Source organism: Polypterus senegalus, chromosome 12 (genome assembly GCF_016835505.1).
Source record: "Polypterus senegalus isolate Bchr_013 chromosome 12, ASM1683550v1, whole genome shotgun sequence".
NCBI lineage: Eukaryota > Metazoa > Chordata > Cladistia > Polypteriformes > Polypteridae > Polypterus > Polypterus senegalus.
This window is the reverse complement of record NC_053165.1, coordinates 155,113,242-155,133,873: the sequence shown is the minus strand read 5'-3', so window position 1 is coordinate 155,133,873 and position 20,632 is coordinate 155,113,242. Positions and strand designations below refer to the sequence as shown.

The 20,632-nt window shown below is 38.2% G+C and overlaps 1 protein-coding gene across 1 annotated transcript in view; it reads left to right on the top strand.

Moving 5' to 3' along the window:
• stxbp2 (syntaxin binding protein 2) overlaps positions 1–20,404 on the top strand; it is an 80,949-nt gene extending 60,545 nt beyond the window's left edge. The window contains exons 10-19 of the mRNA XM_039770381.1: positions 6,927–7,034; positions 7,504–7,561; positions 7,673–7,738; positions 8,109–8,195; positions 12,299–12,437; positions 13,333–13,439; positions 13,614–13,712; positions 16,217–16,302; positions 17,880–18,037; positions 18,479–20,404. Of these exons, the coding sequence (XP_039626315.1) occupies positions 6,927–7,034; positions 7,504–7,561; positions 7,673–7,738; positions 8,109–8,195; positions 12,299–12,437; positions 13,333–13,439; positions 13,614–13,712; positions 16,217–16,302; positions 17,880–18,037; positions 18,479–18,558 (988 nt within the window). The 3' untranslated portion in view covers positions 18,559–20,404. The remainder of the gene's footprint in view (positions 1–6,926; positions 7,035–7,503; positions 7,562–7,672; positions 7,739–8,108; positions 8,196–12,298; positions 12,438–13,332; positions 13,440–13,613; positions 13,713–16,216; positions 16,303–17,879; positions 18,038–18,478) is intronic.
• The last annotated feature ends 228 nt before the right edge of the window (positions 20,405–20,632 follow it).

Sequence of the window (20,632 nt, the reverse complement as noted above, 5' to 3'; positions counted from 1 at the left end):
AAATGTCAGTTAAATATATCATATAGGAGACGCACACAGTGATATTTGAAAAAGTGAAAAGAAGTTTATTGGATTTACGGTAAGTGTGCAATAATTGTTTAAACAAAATCAGGCAGGTGCATAAATTTGGGCACCGTTGTCATTTTATTGATTCCAAACTTTTAGAACTAATTATTGGAACTCAATTGGCTTGGTAAGCTCAGTGACCCCTGACCTACATACACAGGTGAATCCGAGTATTTAAGGGGGTCAATTGTAAGTTTCCCTCCTCTAATTTTCTCTGAAGAGTAGCAACATGGGGGTCACAAACCAACTCTCAAATGACCTGAAGACAAAGATTGTTCACCATCTTGGTTTAGGGAAGGATACAGAAAGCTGTCCCAGAGATTGAAGCTGTCTGTTTCCACAGTTAGGAACATATTGAGGAAATGGAAGACCACAGGCTCAGTTCAAGTTAAGGCTCGAAGTGGCAGACCAAGAAAGATTTCGGATAGACAGAAGCGACGAATGGTGAGAACAGTCAGAGTCAACCCACAGACCAGCACCAAAGACCTACAACATCATCTTGCAGCAGATGGAGTCACTGTGCATCATTCAACCATTCGGTGCACTTTACACGAGGAGATGCTGTATGTGAGAGTGAGGCAGAGGAAGCACAAACAGAGCCGCTTGAGGTCTGCTCAAGCACATTTGGACAAGCCAGCTTCATTTTGGAATAAGGTGCTGTGGACTGATGAAACTAAAATGGAGTTATTTGGGCATAAGGGGCGTTATGCATGGAGGAAAAAGAACACAGCATTCCAAGAAAAACACCCGCTACCTTCAGTAAAATATGGTGGTGGTTCCATCATGCTGTAGGGCTGTGTGGCCAGTGCAGGGACTGGGAATCTTGTCAAAGTTGAGGGACGCATGGATTCCACTCAGTATCAGCAGATTCTGGAGACCAATGTCCAGGAATCAGTGACAAAGCTGAAGCTGCGCCGGGGCTGGATCTTTCAACAAGACAACGACTCGAAACACTGCTCAAAATCCACTAAGGCATTCATGCAGAGGAACAAGTACAACGTTCTGGAATGGCCATCTCAGTCCCCAGACCTGAATAGAATTGAAAATCTGTGGTGTGAGTTAAAGAGAGCTGTCCATGCTCGGAAGCCATCAAACCTGAATGAACTAGAGATGTTTTGTAAAGAGGAATGGTCCAAAATACCTTCAACCACAATCCAGACTCTCATTGGAACCTACAGGAAGCGTTTAGAGGCTGTAATTTCTGCAAAAGGCGGATCTACTAAATATTGATTTCATTTCTTTTTTGTGGTGCCCAAATTTATGCACCTGCCTGATTTTGTTTGGACAATTATTGCACACTTTCTGTAAATCCAATAAACTTCATTTCACTTCTCAAATATCACTGTGTGTGTCTCCTATACGATATATTTAACTGACATTTTTTATCGTAACAACCAACGATTTATACAGGAAAATAATGACTATTAACAAGGTTGCCCAAACTTTTGCATCCCACTGTAAGTGCGTGGTGTTGGTATGGTCACAAAAAAATGAAAGTATAAAATGTTTCTGAAATGGCAAAAGTGCTTCAAGTATTGCATCATATTACGGAGTATGAAGAACAACAGTGAACATATAAAGCATGATGCTGACAAAATTAAAAAAAAAAAAAAAAAAAAAAAAAGTGTCAAAAATGGAAGCTACTAACGGTAATGTTCTTCTGTAATGTAATTTTCTTTTTAAGTTCTCTTATATTTTCTTAGTATATTTTGACGTGCAGGCAGCTTGTGACGCACTTTGCGGGGAACATAAAGGGTTAAAATTGAATGCTGTAAGTGGTGGGACTTGGTGAGGGGCGGACACGCCTCTTAGGAGATGAGTGACAGGAGGAGTTAGGAGAAAAAGGAAGGTGCAGCGGAAGGAAGGAGACAATAAGCAGGAGTGTCTGCAGTATAGAAAAAGACCGAATGTGAGTGGCAGGAGATAAACGGTTTGGTATGGAAAGCTTTCTTTTATTGTTTTGGCGGTGTGCTCCGTAACCCAGATAATGGAGTATTAGATGGGGCACCATTTGTTACAGAACGAAACCTCTAGTACCTCTGAGTTATGTTTTCTGATTAAGCTAGTCGTTACAATATTATATGAATCGAGTCATTTTGTTAATACTATATTTTGTTAATAAACAAGACTATTCGCTAAACAAATCTACTGTATACATCATTTTTAAAGTAGCTGTTCTGTTATCTGTCTTTTCTCTTATCCGTCATAGCCTCGGTCCTGACCATTGACAGATAATCGAGGTTTTACTGTATTAAATAAAAGCCTATAAACAATTGTACTGTATTCTGATATTGAACCTCATCTTGAATAAAGATTTTAGGTAATAATACATTAAGAGCGATAATGAAAAGAAACAAATTGTTTTGTTTACACACTGATGTGTACTTTAAATATTGCTATATCTAGCCATCCCATTTTGTGTACAATTTGATCCATCAAGATTTTGAACTTAGACTTTGAGCATTTTCTTTCTGTAAAAATGCTTTATTAATGCATTATGAATATCAAGTATAAGATTTGCATTTTAAATAATTCAGCTTTTAATTTAAATAGTAGCTCAATGTGCTATAAAACATTTTGTACATGTCTTATCTGAAAATTCTCTGTGAAGGGATGATATGCTGTACAATGTGTTGTATTAAGTAATTAAATATGTATTAATATATTAGTCCTAGGCAAAGTCTTCCTTCTCCATTAAAAAAAAAGTAAAGCCTGTGGGTTGCTGGGTTCAAACCGATCAGAGTTATCGAAGTGTTTATAAGGTGTTCTTTATAAAGAATAAATTGTCATTACTCCGCACAGTCAGGCCTGCCTTTCCATTTGACTAATAAACAAAAGGTCCGTGCCAAGGGGATGTAAACAGAAGCTGGTTATCTTTCTAAATGTTTCACTGGCATAATGTACCCCCTCTTTCCCATCCTTTTGTTATGCTGTTAAATATCAGATAGAGGGCTGATGTTGTTATGAAGTGATTCAGTTGTTTTAACAATTAAAATTATGTGTAGTGCATAATGGAGTTCAACAGAATACCAAAGGCTCCCATTTTCAGGATTATGATGCAAGGTTACCTCTTAAACCAGGAATGATCCTGGATGCCATGTCTTGCATATGATCTTAATTCCACGTGCAGTTGCCAAAGGGGGGTTTGGTTCAAAACAGTAATATTTTAGGATTAAATAATTCATAGAGGAAAAACAGATTTTTTTAAATTCATCTATTGGGTTTTTGATTGTACTGTAGGGGGGAAGCTCACAGAACAGGTAAAAGGGAAATGTCATACAAGTCATGTAAAAGGAAAATTTCAGAGTCTTATCAATTCTGGGAAAGAAAGACAAAAAAAAAAGAAAAGGCAGCATGTTTTACTTCTTTTGGGCCTCACTACCAATTTTATTTTTGCTTTCCCAAAAGACCTTAAAAATCCAAAGGTTCTCATGGAGTGAGTCCCTTCTGGAGTCCTCGGTCTTTGTGGGCCTGGTTCTGCAACAGACAAATCGCACATTCACTAAAAGTCCCTTATCCGTCACGCCTTGAGAAGACCTCTTCAAGTGCATCCCTTATTGCAGCTGTCTTAGATCATGTGACCAGGAGATATCTGCTCCTCCTAGAGACAACAATACAATACAATACAACATTTATTTATATAGCACATTTTCATACAAAAAATGTAGCTCAAAGTGCTTTACATAATGAAAAATAAAAAAATAAAATTTAAAATAAGTCAACATTAAATAACATAGAATAAGAGTAAGGTCCGATGGCCAGGGAGGACAGAAAAAAAAAAACAGACAGCTGGAGAAGCAAATAAAAGCTGCAGGGGTTCCAGACCATGAGACCGCCCAGTCCCCTCTGGGCATTGTACCTAACATAAATGAAACAGTCCTCTTTGTATTTAGGGTTCTCACAGAAGGACTCGATGATGACGGTCATGCAGACTTCTGGTTTTTAGTCCATCAATGTTGGAGCATCATGATGTTTTGAGTAGGTGGTGGTGGTGGCGGCGCAGGCCGGAAAAAGAAACCGAAGAGAGAGTAGGGGTTAGTATGAATTTTAGAGCTACCATGAATAGTTATATAAAATGAATTGAACATACAGAATATCAGGATTAAAGTGAAGTTATGAGAAGGCCATGTTAAAGTAATGTGTTTTCAGCAGTTTTTTAAAGTGCTCTACTGTATTAGCCTGGCGAATTTCTATTGGCAGGCTATTCCAGATTTGAGGTGCATAACAGCAGAAGGCCGCCCGCCTCACCACCACTTTTAAGTTTTGCTCTTGGAATTCTAAGGAGACACTCATTTGAGGATCTAAGGTTACGATTTGGAATGTAAAGTGTAAGACACTCTGATATATAAGATGGAGCGAGATTATTTAAGGCTTTATAAACCATAAGCAGAATTTTAAAGTCAGTCCTGAAAGACACCGGTAACCAGTGTAGTGACATCAAAGCTGGAAAATTTTGTGTTCGGATTTTCTTTTCCTAGTTAGGATTCTAGCAGCTGCATTCTGCACTCGTTGCAAACGATTTGTCTTTTTTGGGTAGTCCTGAGAGGAGTGCGTTACAGTAATCTAGTTGACTGAAAACAAAAGTGTGAACTAATTTCTCAGCATCTTTCAATGATATAAAAGGTCTAACTTTTGCTATGTTTCTTAAGTGAAAAAATGCGGTCCTAGTGGTCTTATGAATATGCAATTTAAAATTTAGGTTGCAGTCAACAATTTTTTTTTTACTTCCGTCTTGACTTTTAATCCTAATGCATCAAGTTTATTTCTGATAACCTCATTGTATCCATTATTGCCAATCACTAAAATTTCAGTTTTCTTTTTATTTAGCTTGAGAAAGTTACTATTCATCCATTCAGAAATACAAGTCAGACATTGTGTTAGTGAATCGAGAGAGTCTGAGTCATCAGGTGCTATTGATAAGTACAGCTGTGTGTCCTCAGCATAGCTGTGGTAGCTCACGTTGTTCCCTGAGATAATCTGACCTAACGGAAGCATACTGTATAGATTGAGAAAAGCAATCTTCGTCTTGAAGAGCGTGACTTCTTTGATATTCCTGGGCATGGCCATTTTTTCCAGCTTGCAGTCCTCCCCTGAAAAAAGACAGAACATGCTTTGTGGTATCTGCAGCCCCATTTTTATGAGCCTAGGGTTCCCCCCCGTGCTTCCATGCCAGGCCTCACAGGGAGTTTTAGGAAACTGTGAACAGGTCTTTATACATGAAATTGTCTTTTTGGTTCTGTCTAGTACTTTGTACACAGCAGGCACTGCTTTTTCATTAGTGACCTTATCATGAATTCAAAGTTTAAATATTATCCTGTAAAGGGAGTATATGTGCTTGTTGACATATATCAGTCACAACTGAGGAAATGTCATTATTTTTCATTAATTTAGATCAGGGTTCTTAAACTCCTGTCCTGCAGGGCTGCAGTGGCTGCAGGTTTTCATTCTAACCCTTTTCTTAATCAGTGGCCTGTTTTTGCTGCTAATTAACTTCTTTTGAACTAATTTTAATTGAATAGTTTTTTTTTTTTTATTAAAGATTTGTTCCTCTGAATTGCTTCATTTTTTTGCTTACGTGGCACCCAAACAGAAATGAAATGTGAAGTGAGTGAGCAGACAGAAAACCAACGAAGTGAGTGCCTCAAACTCCAACCAAATTTCACTCCAACCAGTTGCTTAATCAGGCACAATTATTTTCTTTCATTAAACCTGATCTTTAATTCCATGGCTTGTTGCTGCTCTCATTGTGCATTAGCAGACATTTCTGAAATTGTTGAGCTCTGGTAAAATGTTTTGGAGATCTGAGCAGATCAGCATTCCTGAGGCCGTCATCTTTCTTTATTTTCAGATATTGTATGATGGACACAGTTTGCTGGTCGTGTTTTGGCTCATTTTGTATCTCATTATGGTTTGGCTACTAATTAAGGAAAAAGGAACAATTAAGGGGTCTGAGTCTTCAAGAGCAAGTCAATTACAGTTAATTCAAAAGAGGTTGATTAGCAGCAAAAACGGGTCACTCATTAGGAAAAGGGTGAGAATGAAAACCTGCAGCCACTGTGGCCCTCCAGGACTGGAGTTTGAGAACCTTGATTTAGATGTTTAAAGAAAAATGTAAACATTTACTCCGCGGAATGCCCAACCTACTATTGCAGTTCTTTGGGCCTCAGTTACTTTTGTGCTTTCCACCATTTTATCTGTTACTATTCCTTGTTCTCCTATTGCTCTACTACTTTTAGATTTCTCTTCTCTTTGTCTCTTTCTTCATCACCAGTACATTATTTTCATAGCTACAATAGCAGCCACAGTTCTTATAGCTTCTAAATGTAAGAACCCTGACCTTGTTATTTCCTCTGTCTGGAGGTCCTCTTTTTACAACCTTGTACCATTAGAACTGTCAGCCGCACACATCAATGGTATATCAGCTCAAACCATCAGCAAGTGGAAAGACACTATCTCCATGATTATGGATGGCAGTGAGCCTTTAATTCAACTTCATTTATAAATTAGATTTGTCTCTTGTTCAGTCAGATTTGTGGGCCTCTGGGATTTTAGTGACCTGCGTGTTTTATTAATTTAAATTTTACTCTGTTCTCTTTTATATAACTTTGGGTTGGGGTTGGAGCCAGCACGCCTGTTTCAAATTAATAACTGAAAACACTTCTTACTTTCTTATCCTCTTCCTGTTTTTTTAATTCAAATAAAATATTGAATAATGAATTATACTAGGTGTTTTAATATCTACAAGCCATCATTAACATTTAAATCCATTAGCAAATAAATACTACTGCTGTTTTCCAAAAAAGTAAAAGTTGTGTTACATTTTCCTGACTTCTTATATTTTTGTCTTTTTGTCCATGAAGGTATGAAACGACTGGCATTGCAGAGTCCAGAGAGAAGAAAGTCTTGTTGGACGAGAATGATGAGCTGTGGGTCCAGCTGAGGCACATGCATATTGCTGACGTGTCAAAGTGCGTTCATTTCATGTCGTTCTCCTGTGTCTGTGAGGTCGAGCGGATTGTCTTTCCAGCAGGCATTTTGATAGGCCAGCATCTTCAAGCAGATATCTGTCGTACAATCTGGATGTTTTCATAGTTTGCTAAGTATACAATAGGACTATTCATTAGGTGTTGAGGGACTTTTTACGGTACTCCTGCGCAGCTGAATATTTGTGGTTAAAGAATTATCGGGTAATTTGTTTTCGTCAAAACGTTTTGGTCAGAAAGCTGTGCAGATAGAGTGGCAGAAGAAAATGTCTTCCTCCAGCTGTCTGAACCTACTCATTTAGTTGTTAAGGTGGCAAAAAATGTGCATTTCAATTGTTATTTATTTTCTGATCTTAAGCGTGAATTATTTGAAGGCTGAGTAAAATCTGTGTCTCTGAAAAAAATCTGTCCGCCTGTTTTAAAATTAACATTATCGTCTCTGTCTCTATGGCAGAAAAGTAACCGAACTTTTCAAGAAATTCTGTGATGGCAAAAAAATGAGCACTGAAAAGGTAAACATCTTTGTGAAGTTGTGAGCTTCCTAGTCTTGTGATAGAGCAATGGTACTTGATGATGGTGTGAATTGTGTTTTATATATATTTTTTTTGTCTTATTCCCTTTAGGCCAATATTAAAGACCTGTCTCAGATACTGAAAAGAATGCCTCAGTACCAGAAGGAGCTCAGTATGGTATGTGAAGTGCTGCTTGTTTGTGTTGTGTTTTTTTATATATATATATATATATATATATATATATATATATATATATATATATATATATATATATATATATATATATATATATATATATATATATATATATATATATATATATATATATATATGGGTTCATTAAGAGTTTTGAAAAATGAAAGTTAAATCATGTCTTTAAAGTGTGGTTTTGTTTTGTTCCTCTCTACCCTCTTATATATTCATAGTTAATTATTTAATCATAATACTCAAGGTCTGTTTGTCATGTACAGTACACACATTATATGGTTGACGTAACTTTTTGTGAAATACAGTTACTCTTTTTTTTTTTTTTTTTTTTATTATACAGTACTCCACTCATGTGCATTTAGCAGATGCTTGCATGAAGCGTTATAAAGAATATTTGGACAAGTACCAGCTTTGCAAAGTGGAACAAGTAAGTGCTGGCAATGTGGAAATTTCACACCTTACAAAATTATTAATTTATATTTAATGTAAAAGCATTGAAAGTCTACACACAACGCTTTTTCTTGTGGTTTTAAGGCAGTGTTTTTCAGCTGGCGGCAGTGTTCTTTTCTGTCCCCTGAAATCTGTTTCAAACCTGTACACCTTCTTCTTCCTCTTCATCTTTTCCCACCTCTGTGTGGAGCTGACGTGCTTGATCAGTCCTCTCCCTACAGCTCAGTTGGTCCTGCATCTCCTCATCACTCAGGCCCTTTTCTTTCAGATCTTTTACTTTATCTGTCCACTTCTGTGTTGGCCTCCATCACTCTTTTGCCCACATATTCGTTGTCTCTCCTCATCACATGTCCATACCACTTCTTAGATACCTCACCCACTTTTATTGCACCCTGATTGTCTCATTTCATTATCAGCCCTTTTGTTTTGTATCGCCACACATCCATCTCAACGTTCTCCTTTTGCATTAATTTAAGTGTATGTAGGATCTCCCAGTCCTTGGCTTTTAACAGCATTATAAGCCACGGCAACATATTCAAAATTCTTCGTAGGACATCTATCCCAATGTCATATCTGAAAAAGATATCTCTCTATTTATATAAAAAAAAAATCTTGGGACGAGACATTTTCAGAGAGAGAATTTCAAGTCCCGCGAGACGAGTCTTTATGCCAAGAGATGAACTAAAAGCCTAACGGGTCCAAGCGAGGGCAGAAATAAAAGACAACCAGCAGAAGAAGAAAAGACAGAGTAGAAGACAAAGAGGTTCAAAAACATTTCCACAATACACATGCAGAGCAGGTTAGAGATTATGAAAGTACTAAAATTCAAAAGTCTCAAAAAAATTATAGTAAAGATCGCATTACTGCAAACAAACGGAAATTATTACTCGGTGAAATAATGGAACAGCAAAAAGAGATTGAATATATGGACACAGATGAGAGGACAGAAGTATGAAGATATTGTTCGGCTTTAAAGTTTAAGTTGGGGGCTTGTAGATCATCAAATTCGTGTTGCCATGAGGGAAAAGTAGTGTTTCTTCCCAAAGAAGAGGTGTATCAGCGAGAATTAAAAGATTTGTTATTTGGTGAAAGTGAAATCCCCACACACTACAGGCAAAATATCTGAAACTACAATAATCTGTTCGCGTTCATGTCATTCAATGCTCAAAACATGGATTTACATGATTCAGGACCATACACTATGAGAAACTGTGGTCCCACAACAATTAAAGCAACTACAAGTTTAATTTCAAAGAAACCACAATTCAGTCAGGGTTATATTTATGAGCACGGGGAAGCGATGCAACATAGAGTTGAAAGAGTCAAACGATTGGATGTATTAGAAATTCTACAGGCAATAATGGATACAAATCCGTACATCCAAAAGTATCGCACTTTACATGAAATGTATCTGAAAAACACGAACAAAGAAGTATTCTTGGATTTCTATATGAATCCCAAAGACCACGCTCGCATATATAATAAACCAACATGTGACGAATTGTCAGCGATAATAGTTTTGAAAGACAGAGATATCTAAGACAGTTGATAAAGTCATGTTTATCCAAAAGCACAGCACGATTTGTTGCAAGAGGCAGATCCAGGAAATGACTTGCGCATAGGACCCGCACGGGGGCTGGTGAGCGAAATGAGCAGGGGGCAGAGCCCCCAGTGATTAAATAAAAGTAAACCTAATTATTAAGATAAAAAGATAATTAAAACAAATCCATCCTGTTTTAATTTCTAACACTGAAACACTTGCAATTTTTGGCTGTTATGTATGCATGCATTTGTAATAATCCAATCCACAAGACTGCAAAAGTAGGAGGATGCTGCATGTGGTTTCTGCTACATTACATGGCAGAGCCTTACAAACCTAAATTATAAGTAATAAGTATGTGCATTTTAGTAATAACATCTTGTAAAATAATTTTTAAAAAATCTTTTCAGATTTGAGATAACAGTACATTTGGCTTGTCATCGTCGATCTACTGTTGATAAGGTTATACAGGGTTAAGGACAACCTCTATGCCAAATTGTCCATACTTATAGAATTGTCTTCAGGATGTATTAGTAGACTTTATGAAACCTTGTGCCTTGCCTGTTGTGACAAGTTAAATTATTTACATTTTTTTGGATGTGGTTTAATTAGTATGTATTTGTTATTTAGTGTCAGAGTAAATGTGCTTTTTTCCCTTTTATTGAATTTATTAAGTGTGTAACATTCCATACAATCAAGTCAGCTTAACAAAACTAAATTTAGTTCAACCCCCACCATGAGAAAGAGAGGCCAAGAGCCTGAGTAAAACTATTGAGAGTATTAAAGAGAGAAGGGAGTCCTTCTCCCCAATATAAATGCTTATTCTAAAATGTTATTGATTAGATCCTGCCAGGTTTTAAAATAATATTGAAGAGATCCTCTATTGGCGCTTTTCCACTGCATAGTACGGCACGACACGGTTCAGTTCAGCTCACTTTTGGGGGGTTTTCCACTGGGAACAGTACCTGGTACCTGGTCCTTTTTTTTAGTACCACCTCAGCCGAGGTTCCAAGCGCGAACCGTTACCAAAACGTGACGTGTAAACTCTGCTGGTCACTGATTGGCCGGAGAAAATCGTCATCACTGCGTCACTGGATATTCTTTTCTTTAAAGGTACACACACGCGGAAGTTTGTGTCCCGTCTCTCCATCGCTGGACACAGTTTGTTGCATAAGTGGATGAATGTTTCTTCAGACATTAAAGTTCTCCAGCCACTGAGTGTTTGTAAAACCGGGAACAATCACATCCCACCACTTTGAAGCACGGTTAAATGTCCAAACAGATGGTCTGTTGCGGCGACTTTTTTGCAAAATGTGGAAGATCTGTAATATACAGAATCAGCATTTTAATGTTACACTGGCAGTTAAGTTCATTTTATGCTTTGCAACAGTGATAAAAGTTAGCTAGTGATGTGCTTTTTTTAGATGCTTACCCTTACGCGTCGTCGAGCTAAAGTGTTGTCGTTGTCTGCGTGTTGTTGTAAAAGTTCCACGGTGTCACGGCAGTAGAGGCGGCGCAACTATAACGGCACGTGAATAATCCCGCCCACTCTAAAGTGGTACTAAACTGCAGTCGAAACGCAAACCGAGCCGAACTGAGCCGATCCAAGGTGAGCTGTACTGAACCGTGCTGTGCCGTACTATGCAGTGGAAAAGCGCCTTATGTGAGAATTAGATTTTTTCCAATTTCAAATAGTATATAACATCAGTTACCCAAAGACTTAACAGAGGTGGGTTAGGATTCATCCAGTTAGGGAAGACAAGTCTACGTGCCAATAGTGAAGTAAAGGCAATCACAGTTTTTTTGTCCTTTTCCACTTTAAGCCCATCTGGGGGTCCACCAAACACAGCTGTTAGTAGATTAGGAGTGATTGTGACACCAGGGCTGTCTAAAAGGGATTTAAAAATTTTGGTGCAGGCCCAAAACATGTGGCCTAGTGAAGCTGGAGCTCGATTGCAATGTTCACAGGTTGCATCTTGCCCTGGAAACATTTTGGACAATTTTAAATGAGACAGATGTGCTTGATAAAAGATTTTAAGTTGAATAATTGCACATGTATTGGCTCCAGCAGACACCCATGACCCTGTAGTTAGGATATAACGGATTGGATAATGGATGGATAATTGTAAATGTGCTTTTCTAGGCATAAAAAAGGGAATCCTTGGTCTTATCAAAAGCTACAGCACTTGTTCTGTTTAATTTGATAAGAAAAGCCTTTATTACATAAGCTGTGATTCCACATAACTTTATTTCCTACTTTCTACATGTTTATCTTACATGCTAAAAGTTTTTATAGGGTCATTGAGACAGGTTCTCTCCAACCCAAACAGAATAATTAGAATGCTAATCTAGACTGTTGAAATAGATACTTTATTAATCCCATAATTTATCTGTCTATCTGTCTATCTGTCTGTATCAAATGTATTCAGTTGCAATTTTATCATAGACAGTTAACAAAAAGGTTTACTACAGGCTTGTACACAATACCTTCTTTCTGTATTGATTTGAATTAATTTTAGTATCCATTTGTTTTTCTTTAGGATTTAGCAATGGGCAAAGATGCAACTGGAGAAAAAATAAAAGATTCAATGAAGAGCATTGTTCCAGTGCTTTTAAACACAGAAGTTCAAAATTATGACAAAATCCGAATCATCCTCCTGTATGCTTTCTTGAAAAATGGTATGATCCTCCATCCGAGACCAAGAAAGGGAACTACTGGGCTTCTTCTCACATGTTTATTTTTGTGACTTGCTTGACTCCTGTTAAATAGATCAGTGTTTCTCAGTCTCTGGGCCTCGACCCACTGCCGCCCGTGAGCCATGAGTTGCTGCTGTTTATAATGGTGGTGGGTTGTGGTAAGTCGCCACTCTGATGATCACGCGTGATTCCCTAAGGGGGAGCTCTGACAGTCGTACTAAGTTCACCAAGCAGGACCAACTCCATCTGACAATTGCACTCGATTTACTAAAGAGAACGCAGGTGGGTCACAAAGACACTTGCCTGGGAAAAAATGGGTCATGACACCAGAAAGGTTGAGAAATACTGATATAAGCGATCATGTTGGTGAATGATGTAACAGCATGCCTCAAATTTCAAGAATCTTCTGATTATCCTTTGATCTGGTGTGGATACATAAGTGGGCCCTGCTGTAGCTTGGTGCCTCTTGTGCCAGACGCTGTCAGATCAGCCCTGAGCCTTTGACCCTAAATTGAAATACATGCTTTTGAGAGTGTTATGTTACATTATAATCTGGTGCATGTGTTTCATAAATATCTAAATTCTGTTAATTTAAAACTCGCATCAAGTACTATTGGTTTACAAGCCATGTGTCTAGGGGGCCTAATCCAGTGTTGGTTCAGGCTTTAGATAGTCATAGGTAGTTTAGCCAGTGCCTCTGAACAGTATGAAGACAGATGGAGTAATTTAGTTGTCTTATGCTGTCAAGTACAAATATTTGGATTCTTATGGAGTCTCCAGAAGTGGAAATAAGCCATTGTATGTAAAATGGATGTGCCTCTGGTAATGGCAAAAAGAGAATAGCAATTAATTGGAATATTGCTTTGGTTAAATTTAGGAATCAATGAGGAAAACCTTAAGAAACTCATCCAGCATGCCAACATTCAAGAGAACAGCAACATTATTAAGAATATGCAGCTCCTGGGAGCACCTGTTGTAACTGGGGTAATTTCAGCATTTGCTTTTTCTGTTTTACAGTCTGTGATTATGAATGTCAACCTTGTTGATTAACAGAAAGTCACAATGTCCTTATTTTTTGCAGAAGGTCTATTCTTGAATGCCACCAAAATCCTCACTATCACATAGATATGTAAAACTATTCAATCTGTTCTGTTTTAGACTTCGACGAATGCAAATGCAAAGCTGGAAAGAAAAGAACGACCGGAACAAACCTATGATGTCTCCAGGTGGACACCTCTTGTCAAAGACGTGATGGAAGTAAGAGTCTCATTTAGCAGACCTTTTGGATATTTTTATTTTCTTGTCTCACTTGATTGGCGATTAGGAGTTTTGCTGAATGTTAAACATCTAGTCTTTTTTTCTTAAACAAAAATCTAAATACAGGTAGTCCAAGTTACGGACATCCGACATATGACATACGAACGGGGCCATAGTTGCTGCTTCATCTGTCTGGGGAATGCGATGCAGGCTCCTCAGTAACTGCCGCTCCATCATCTTCGGCCTGGGGAAGCTGCAAGCGGTGACTGGATGGAGGCTGGAAGGGGCGATTTCGCTGCTCGTGCAGTGTAGTGTCCCTCGAGCGGCTCCGGTTGATGAATGGGACAGTGGGAGCCGTACCCCATTCATTCTCAGTGGGCGGCTGAGTGCGCGGCAAGCAGTGACCTGGGGTCCATAGTCGCTGGGGCCACAGCTACCACTCATGTGTAGGACGTAGGCTTGATGGGGTGGTTTGCTACCCGCCAACCATGCCACAGCAGCTACTACTCCTGACTGCCCCATTAGTTCTTGGTGGGCGGCTGGTGATGCTGCAAGCAGTGACCCGGTTGTGGCTGAACGGTGGCCATCGATTGTGAATGGGGTGGCGGGGGGCAGCATTGTATAGTTTGCCTCGGGAGGCTGCCTGTTGAATGGGGGCGGTGCTGGGTGATTCACTACCCGCCTTTGGCAGCACCCAGTTCGTTCTCGGTGGGCAGACGCTGCAGGCAGCATACTGTATGCAAGTGGAGTTGACTGTGGTGGATCTCCCCTCGCCACCCCCATTCATTCTCAATAGCAAGCCTGCTTCTACTGTTACGTACATAGTAGGAATTTGTATCTCATCAGTACACCAGACGTGTTGACGACGGGTGCCTTCCTGCTGTGATAGCGTGTACAGTGCTGTGCAGAAGAGCTCATCTTAACCTTTTGACTTCATCCTTCAACAATGTCTCTGAAACAGAAATCTGATACAAGTGCTGGTGATACAGTAAAGAAGAGAAAAACCATCACCATGGAAAATAAAGTAAAAATAATAAAACGTTCAGAGAGAGGTGAAACTCCATCATTCATTGGCAGAGCACTTAGTTACAGTCGGTCAACAATAGCATTTATTAAAATAATAAACCTGTTCTGACTTACATACAAATTCAACTTAAGAACAAACCTACAGTCCCTATCTCGTACGTAACCCGGGGACTGCCTGTAATTGTCTGTGCCTCTATATGTGTGTATATACCATATGGAGAGAGATTATATACACAACTGAAACTTACAAAATAAATTATGAAAAGATTGAGCCTAACGTATTAACCATAAGCATGGCAAAACCAAACAAGTCTGCTTTCATCACCATGAGCACTAATACACTTGTAAAGTTCATACAGGTTTCTTGTGTTACTAAAATCCTTTCCCTTGGTTGTACAACCACTTGTTCTTTATGTGATTTGACATCTTTTTATCATTGGCATAGTGTTTCCCATGGAGGTAGCTATTCAGATTGGGGAAAAGGTAGTAGTCACATAGGGTCAGGTCTTGAGAATAGTGTGGGCGTTGTGCCTCTTTGAATTTGTACTTTTGCCAAGAGGCCTTTTAAATCTGTGCAGTCTGGGCAGATGCATTATGATGAAGCATAAAGGGAATGGCTGACGTCTTATTCACTGCTTCTTCTCTGATTAAACTGCTGCAAATGTCAAATTACATCAGTGTAATACTGACTAGTTGTGTGGGACTTTTGGTGTATATTATAAATATGGGCTACACCATCAATATCGTGTAAAAAGTATGCATACTCTCATGTTAGCGCAATTAGACCTTGAGTTTGTTTAGCACTGGAGACATACTTGCGTTGTCTCGATTATTGTTTAGACATCGTAATTTATTCAACTTTCCTCCCCAGTAAAAAAAAAATGCTTCTTAAATTTCTCCAGGTACAGATTCATCTTCAGATTCTTCTTGGAACATTGGATGTGGTGTTGCTTCATTTAATTAGATGACATTCTGAGTGCCCTATGGGCTGTGATCTTGCTTATGTTTAATTATTCATTGGTTTTTCTGTGGTCAGACCTTGGGTTATCCTTTGAGAGATTTTCTGCCATGGTGTAATTTTGGGCCCCCTCTCCTGACTGTTGCATATGAAGCAGGACCGATCCTGGCAAACATTGACTAGGCGAGAATGAAACTCAGATGGTGGATTCCTCTTTACTGTTAAAAGTTCAGTGACACCATGATACTTGATTTTGTGTTTTTCATTATCTTTCAGAAATACAAAACATGCAGAATAAACCACAAAGGCTAGAAACGTTTGCATGTTTTAGTACACATATTAGACTGTCTGTAGAATCAGTGACATAGAATATGAACCTTTCAAATTCAGAATCATTTTAAACTGTTTTGTGTATTTGTATTAAAAAATATATAGATAGAATGTGGGATATAAAGTCAGTGTTTTTGTACATAATGATTATGTAGGAATGAATATCACCGTATTTATTTCTGCCCTTTAGGACATTACTGAAAACAAACTTGACAAGAAACTCTGGCCATTTGTGTGTGAACCAGCTCCAAACACAACTTCTCAAGTAGCCGTGAGGTAAGCTGGCTGAATTCAGTTTACTCAGATGTGGGTAAAGTAGCCAAAAATTGTACTCAAGTAAGAGCAGCGTTACTTCAAAATAATATTACTCAAGTAGAAGTAAAAAGTAGTCATCCAAAAAATTACTCAAGTAAGAGTAAAAAAGTACTTGGTGAAAAGACTGCTCAAGTACTGTGGAACTGTTTGATCATAATAAATGATTTCTTTTTTAGAAATGTAATAAGACAGACACAAATATAAAATAATGTACAAATTCTGCAATTTCCAAATAAAATAAAAAATGAGTGAAAATAACATTTTTACAAAATAAAGATGCACAAATAACACAAAGTTCCAAATCTGTTTTTCAGATCCGTTTTTTCACAACTATTCACTTGCCCTCCAAATAGCACAGCTGATAGAAAATAACATTAGAACAAGGCAGCTTGTGCACGTACAAGAAGTCTTACTTTACCTTGACTGTCTGTGTCTGTGCCTGTTTGGTTAAAACCTGCTTGTTCTTCACTCAATGAAGTGATGGTTAAGCTTCAGCAGGAGTTGGCTCTCAAGGTTCCTGCAGTGAAGCTGTGACCGTTTAGCAGTGAACAGGAGCCCTGTATGATTAAAAAGTCTCTCACAGGCTGCAGACTCAAAGTTTGTGTGTGGTCATATGACTGCATGGCTACGTCTGATTAGCGAAACGGAGTCATGTGATTATTGTTGCTACGTCTGATTGGTGAAACAGTCATGCAGCAGATCCACTGGCGACTTCTCTCCGAGTAAAAAATAGCGTCTAAAATGTGTAAATAGAAAAAAGTAACAAGTCAAGTATAGTGGAGTAAGAGTAGCATTTCTTCTCCACAAATGTACACAAGTAAAAGTAAAAATGTATGGTGCAGTAAAAGTACTCGTAGTACAATTTTTAAAAAAAGAACAGAGTAAATGTAACTTGTTACTACCCACCTCTAGGTTTACCCAATACTTTTCATATCTCTCTCTCATTCATATATATATATATATATATATATATATATATATATATATATATATATATATAATCCAATGTCTGTCCGCTTTTCACGAGAGAACTACTTAACGGATTTAGATCGGGGCCCTCCTCACTCATGCACCTGCCTCAGAGAGTACCTTACCTCTGCTTAGCTAGCTAATGACAGAACTACTTAACAGATTTAGGTGAGGTTTTTTTTCTGTAATTTGCTAGAACATTCCAGTTGATTTTGCACCTTATCTCATCACGCTAAGTATCACAGTTCGCTTGCGGTACCGATTTATATGCGCGAATCCGAGAGAGACGCAGCAGGCCGAGGGGAGGAGGGATGCATGACGTCACGAGTGGAGAGTCGGCCTACCTCTGTGTTTTGGGGTGTAACTTGCCTCCGCTTAGCTAGCGATACCTTTTTGTTTATTGATTTTTAAAATTTGTCCCGTTTCATTACTATGTGGGCAGAGCCATGGGGAACGGCTAGTATTGTATAATATTCATGGTGCACTGTTCTGATTTTTATAATCTGTGAGGTTTGGAATGAAGCCTCTATAAATAAACATTTTTCATTTGTATCTGTTACTTTCCTCAGTGCTCGGTTTGGCCACTGGCACAAAAACAAAGCTACAGTGGAGTACCACACCGGACCCAGACTCATCATTTTCATCCTTGGAGGAATGACAATGTCTGAAATGCGTGCTGCTTACGAGGTTACCAAAGCAACCGACAACAAGTGGGAAGTGCTGATTGGTACGTAGTGGCACTCTGGTGAAGTAACAAAGAGCCCTTCTTATAAAAATTGCTTTGCATCTTCAAACTGAATTTGAAAAATTGCATATGCGATGATTTTGACTGTTCAGTGTGGACAAATTAGTGTAAATTTAGAAGCAGATAAATTAAAAATTCTATAGTCGATCTGTAATTATAGAGGAAATGGTTTAAGTAAAGCAAAGTTATAAAATTCTACAATTAAAACACTAACAGGCTGCGAAATTAAATAAGATCTGTTATTGACAAGGATTGGCTTCTAATTACGCAACTGTATGGGAACAAAAACCTGCAGCCATTGCGGCCCTCCAGGGCCGACACTGCTCACCACTGCATTAGGATGTGCTTTTCATACTGCTTAAACTTCTCTGTGCTATTTAGCACATATGATTCATACGTTTTAAATTTTATTTGCATTTGCAGGTTCCACTCACATCCTCACTCCAAGCAAGTTCCTGAGTGACCTTTCAACTCTGGATAAGCCTTTACCAGAAACTTCTTAAGGCTCATCATCTGACTGAAATGCACTGCTGAGGTGTGTCGTGCACTTTGCTGGTCTTCGAATTCTTCAGAGCTTACCACCCACCCTGCCAAGTCCCAATTTCAAGAATGTGTATCACTACTGACGTAATTCTTTTAATTGATAGGTTTAATGCACAGCAATGAAATGGGTCTCTTTTGACGAGCAGAGCATTCATTTGGTCCCCACATCACACCATAAAATCTTTTTTATTTTCCACAACGGCCTTTATTTATATCTGACAAAGCTTTGGTTGTGCTTGCTTACGCACATCTTCAGATTACCTAGGAGTCAATAAAGGGGGGATACTCCTACTCTGTAGATATTGTGCCAAAGTACCAGGCTGTTTGGAAGTCCATAATTATTTAAAGACATAGCGAATACACGTTCAAGGTTGTATTTGTGGTCACATTTATTAGACAAATCGGTTTGGTAAAGGGCCTGTTGACGAAGCAAATCCCCATGACGTGACAAGTTTTATTGAAAAGCTGACAGTCGGTCACTTCAGAACGTGGAGTTCATAGGGTGCTCACGAGAATAAAAATCTTCCAAAGACTACTTTCCAGAAGTGTAAGCAATCGCGCCAAACTATTTTAAAATATGTTGACTTTTATGCCATTGTCCAAATTGTTGGTGTGAGTAACAATTCTTAAAATATATCTTAGTGCTTGCAAAGTTTTCCTATCGACATGTAAAACTGGTGTTCATTTTTAGACTGACTTTTGTAAGACAGGCTGAGATTAAAAGTGAAGCCGTTTTTTGTTAGTAACCGGAAAAAGCTAAAATGTTCAACAGTTCCTTCGATTAAACGTTTTCTGCGTTTTCTTGATTTGTAATGAGAGGTTCGGAAATCATTGCTAAATTTAGTTTGTGCTTCTTCATCGTGACCTACACTTGTGTAATTCCTAGGCTCTCTGGTTTTACTTTTTTCGTATTTCGGTAAATCGTAATTTAGGCAAGTTGGTCGCTCAGGACCGTGTTTTTGTTCTAGGGGAAAAAAAAAAAATGATCTGCATCTCCCGATTTTTCTAAAAATCACGATAAACTTTATAACATCTTACAGTATGGCGCTTCCACGTAACTCCTTTTAATGTTTATCTCTGTTGTAATTTTCTACCAGTTTTGAATGTCTTAATTTTCTATCGCTCGATTTTTATAATGTTGTTTTTGAAGTTTGTCTGTTAGGGCAGCACTTTTTTTTTTTGTTAACTCTTTTTCTTCATTATATTAATGTCTATTTAATCCCAAACATAAGACTTCTGTTAATTCACTATTCTTTCAAAAAGAAAAAAATGAAACTGAAAAAAAAAAAAAAGAGAGAGCAGCGTAGGCGTAAATATGGCCTCCAGCTGCTGTGATATCTTGGCCGTGTGTCAAGATGCATGAACACTGAGTATCTGGCTGATGGTCATTTCCAGTCTTCATCACATGACGTTTTGATTGAGACGTTGGGCTGTAATTGCTGAGAATCGTTTGCTGTGACCTGCCAGCCACACTCCTCTTTTGTCTTTTTAAATCATGTTGATGCAGTGCCGTGATCCAAGTATGTTACAAGCCAACGCCATGTCCTCTCACAAGGCACTTATTTGTATCTTTGAAAAAGCAAACTTAAGATGATTCCTCTTTTATCCTCAGCTATTATTTGTAAAAATAGACTTTCTTTAAAATAAGCAGTGCTACGTGAATGACTTTATGCAACATTACATTTAACCTTTTGATTTCTCTTGATATTTATTAAATACACATCATTAGAGCATAGCCTTTTGAAACCCAGCTCCTTGTTATAGAGGTCAGTGATGAATGTTTAATTTATAAAGGTTACTTTTATTTTTCTCCCGTATTTAATGAAATGTTTTTGTCACTTGTACTACAATGTATTAATAAAATTCTACTGATATTTGATTTCATCTCTGTGGCCTTAAATTAGGTCTTGAAAATCCGAACAATCCAAATTTCGTTCAAGTCTCTGATATAAGAGTGTGAAACTTGTATAGCAGCCTGAAGTATTTTTGTTGGCATGAGGGTGCCGTCATGTAGCCTCGTGGGGCCCAAACGTG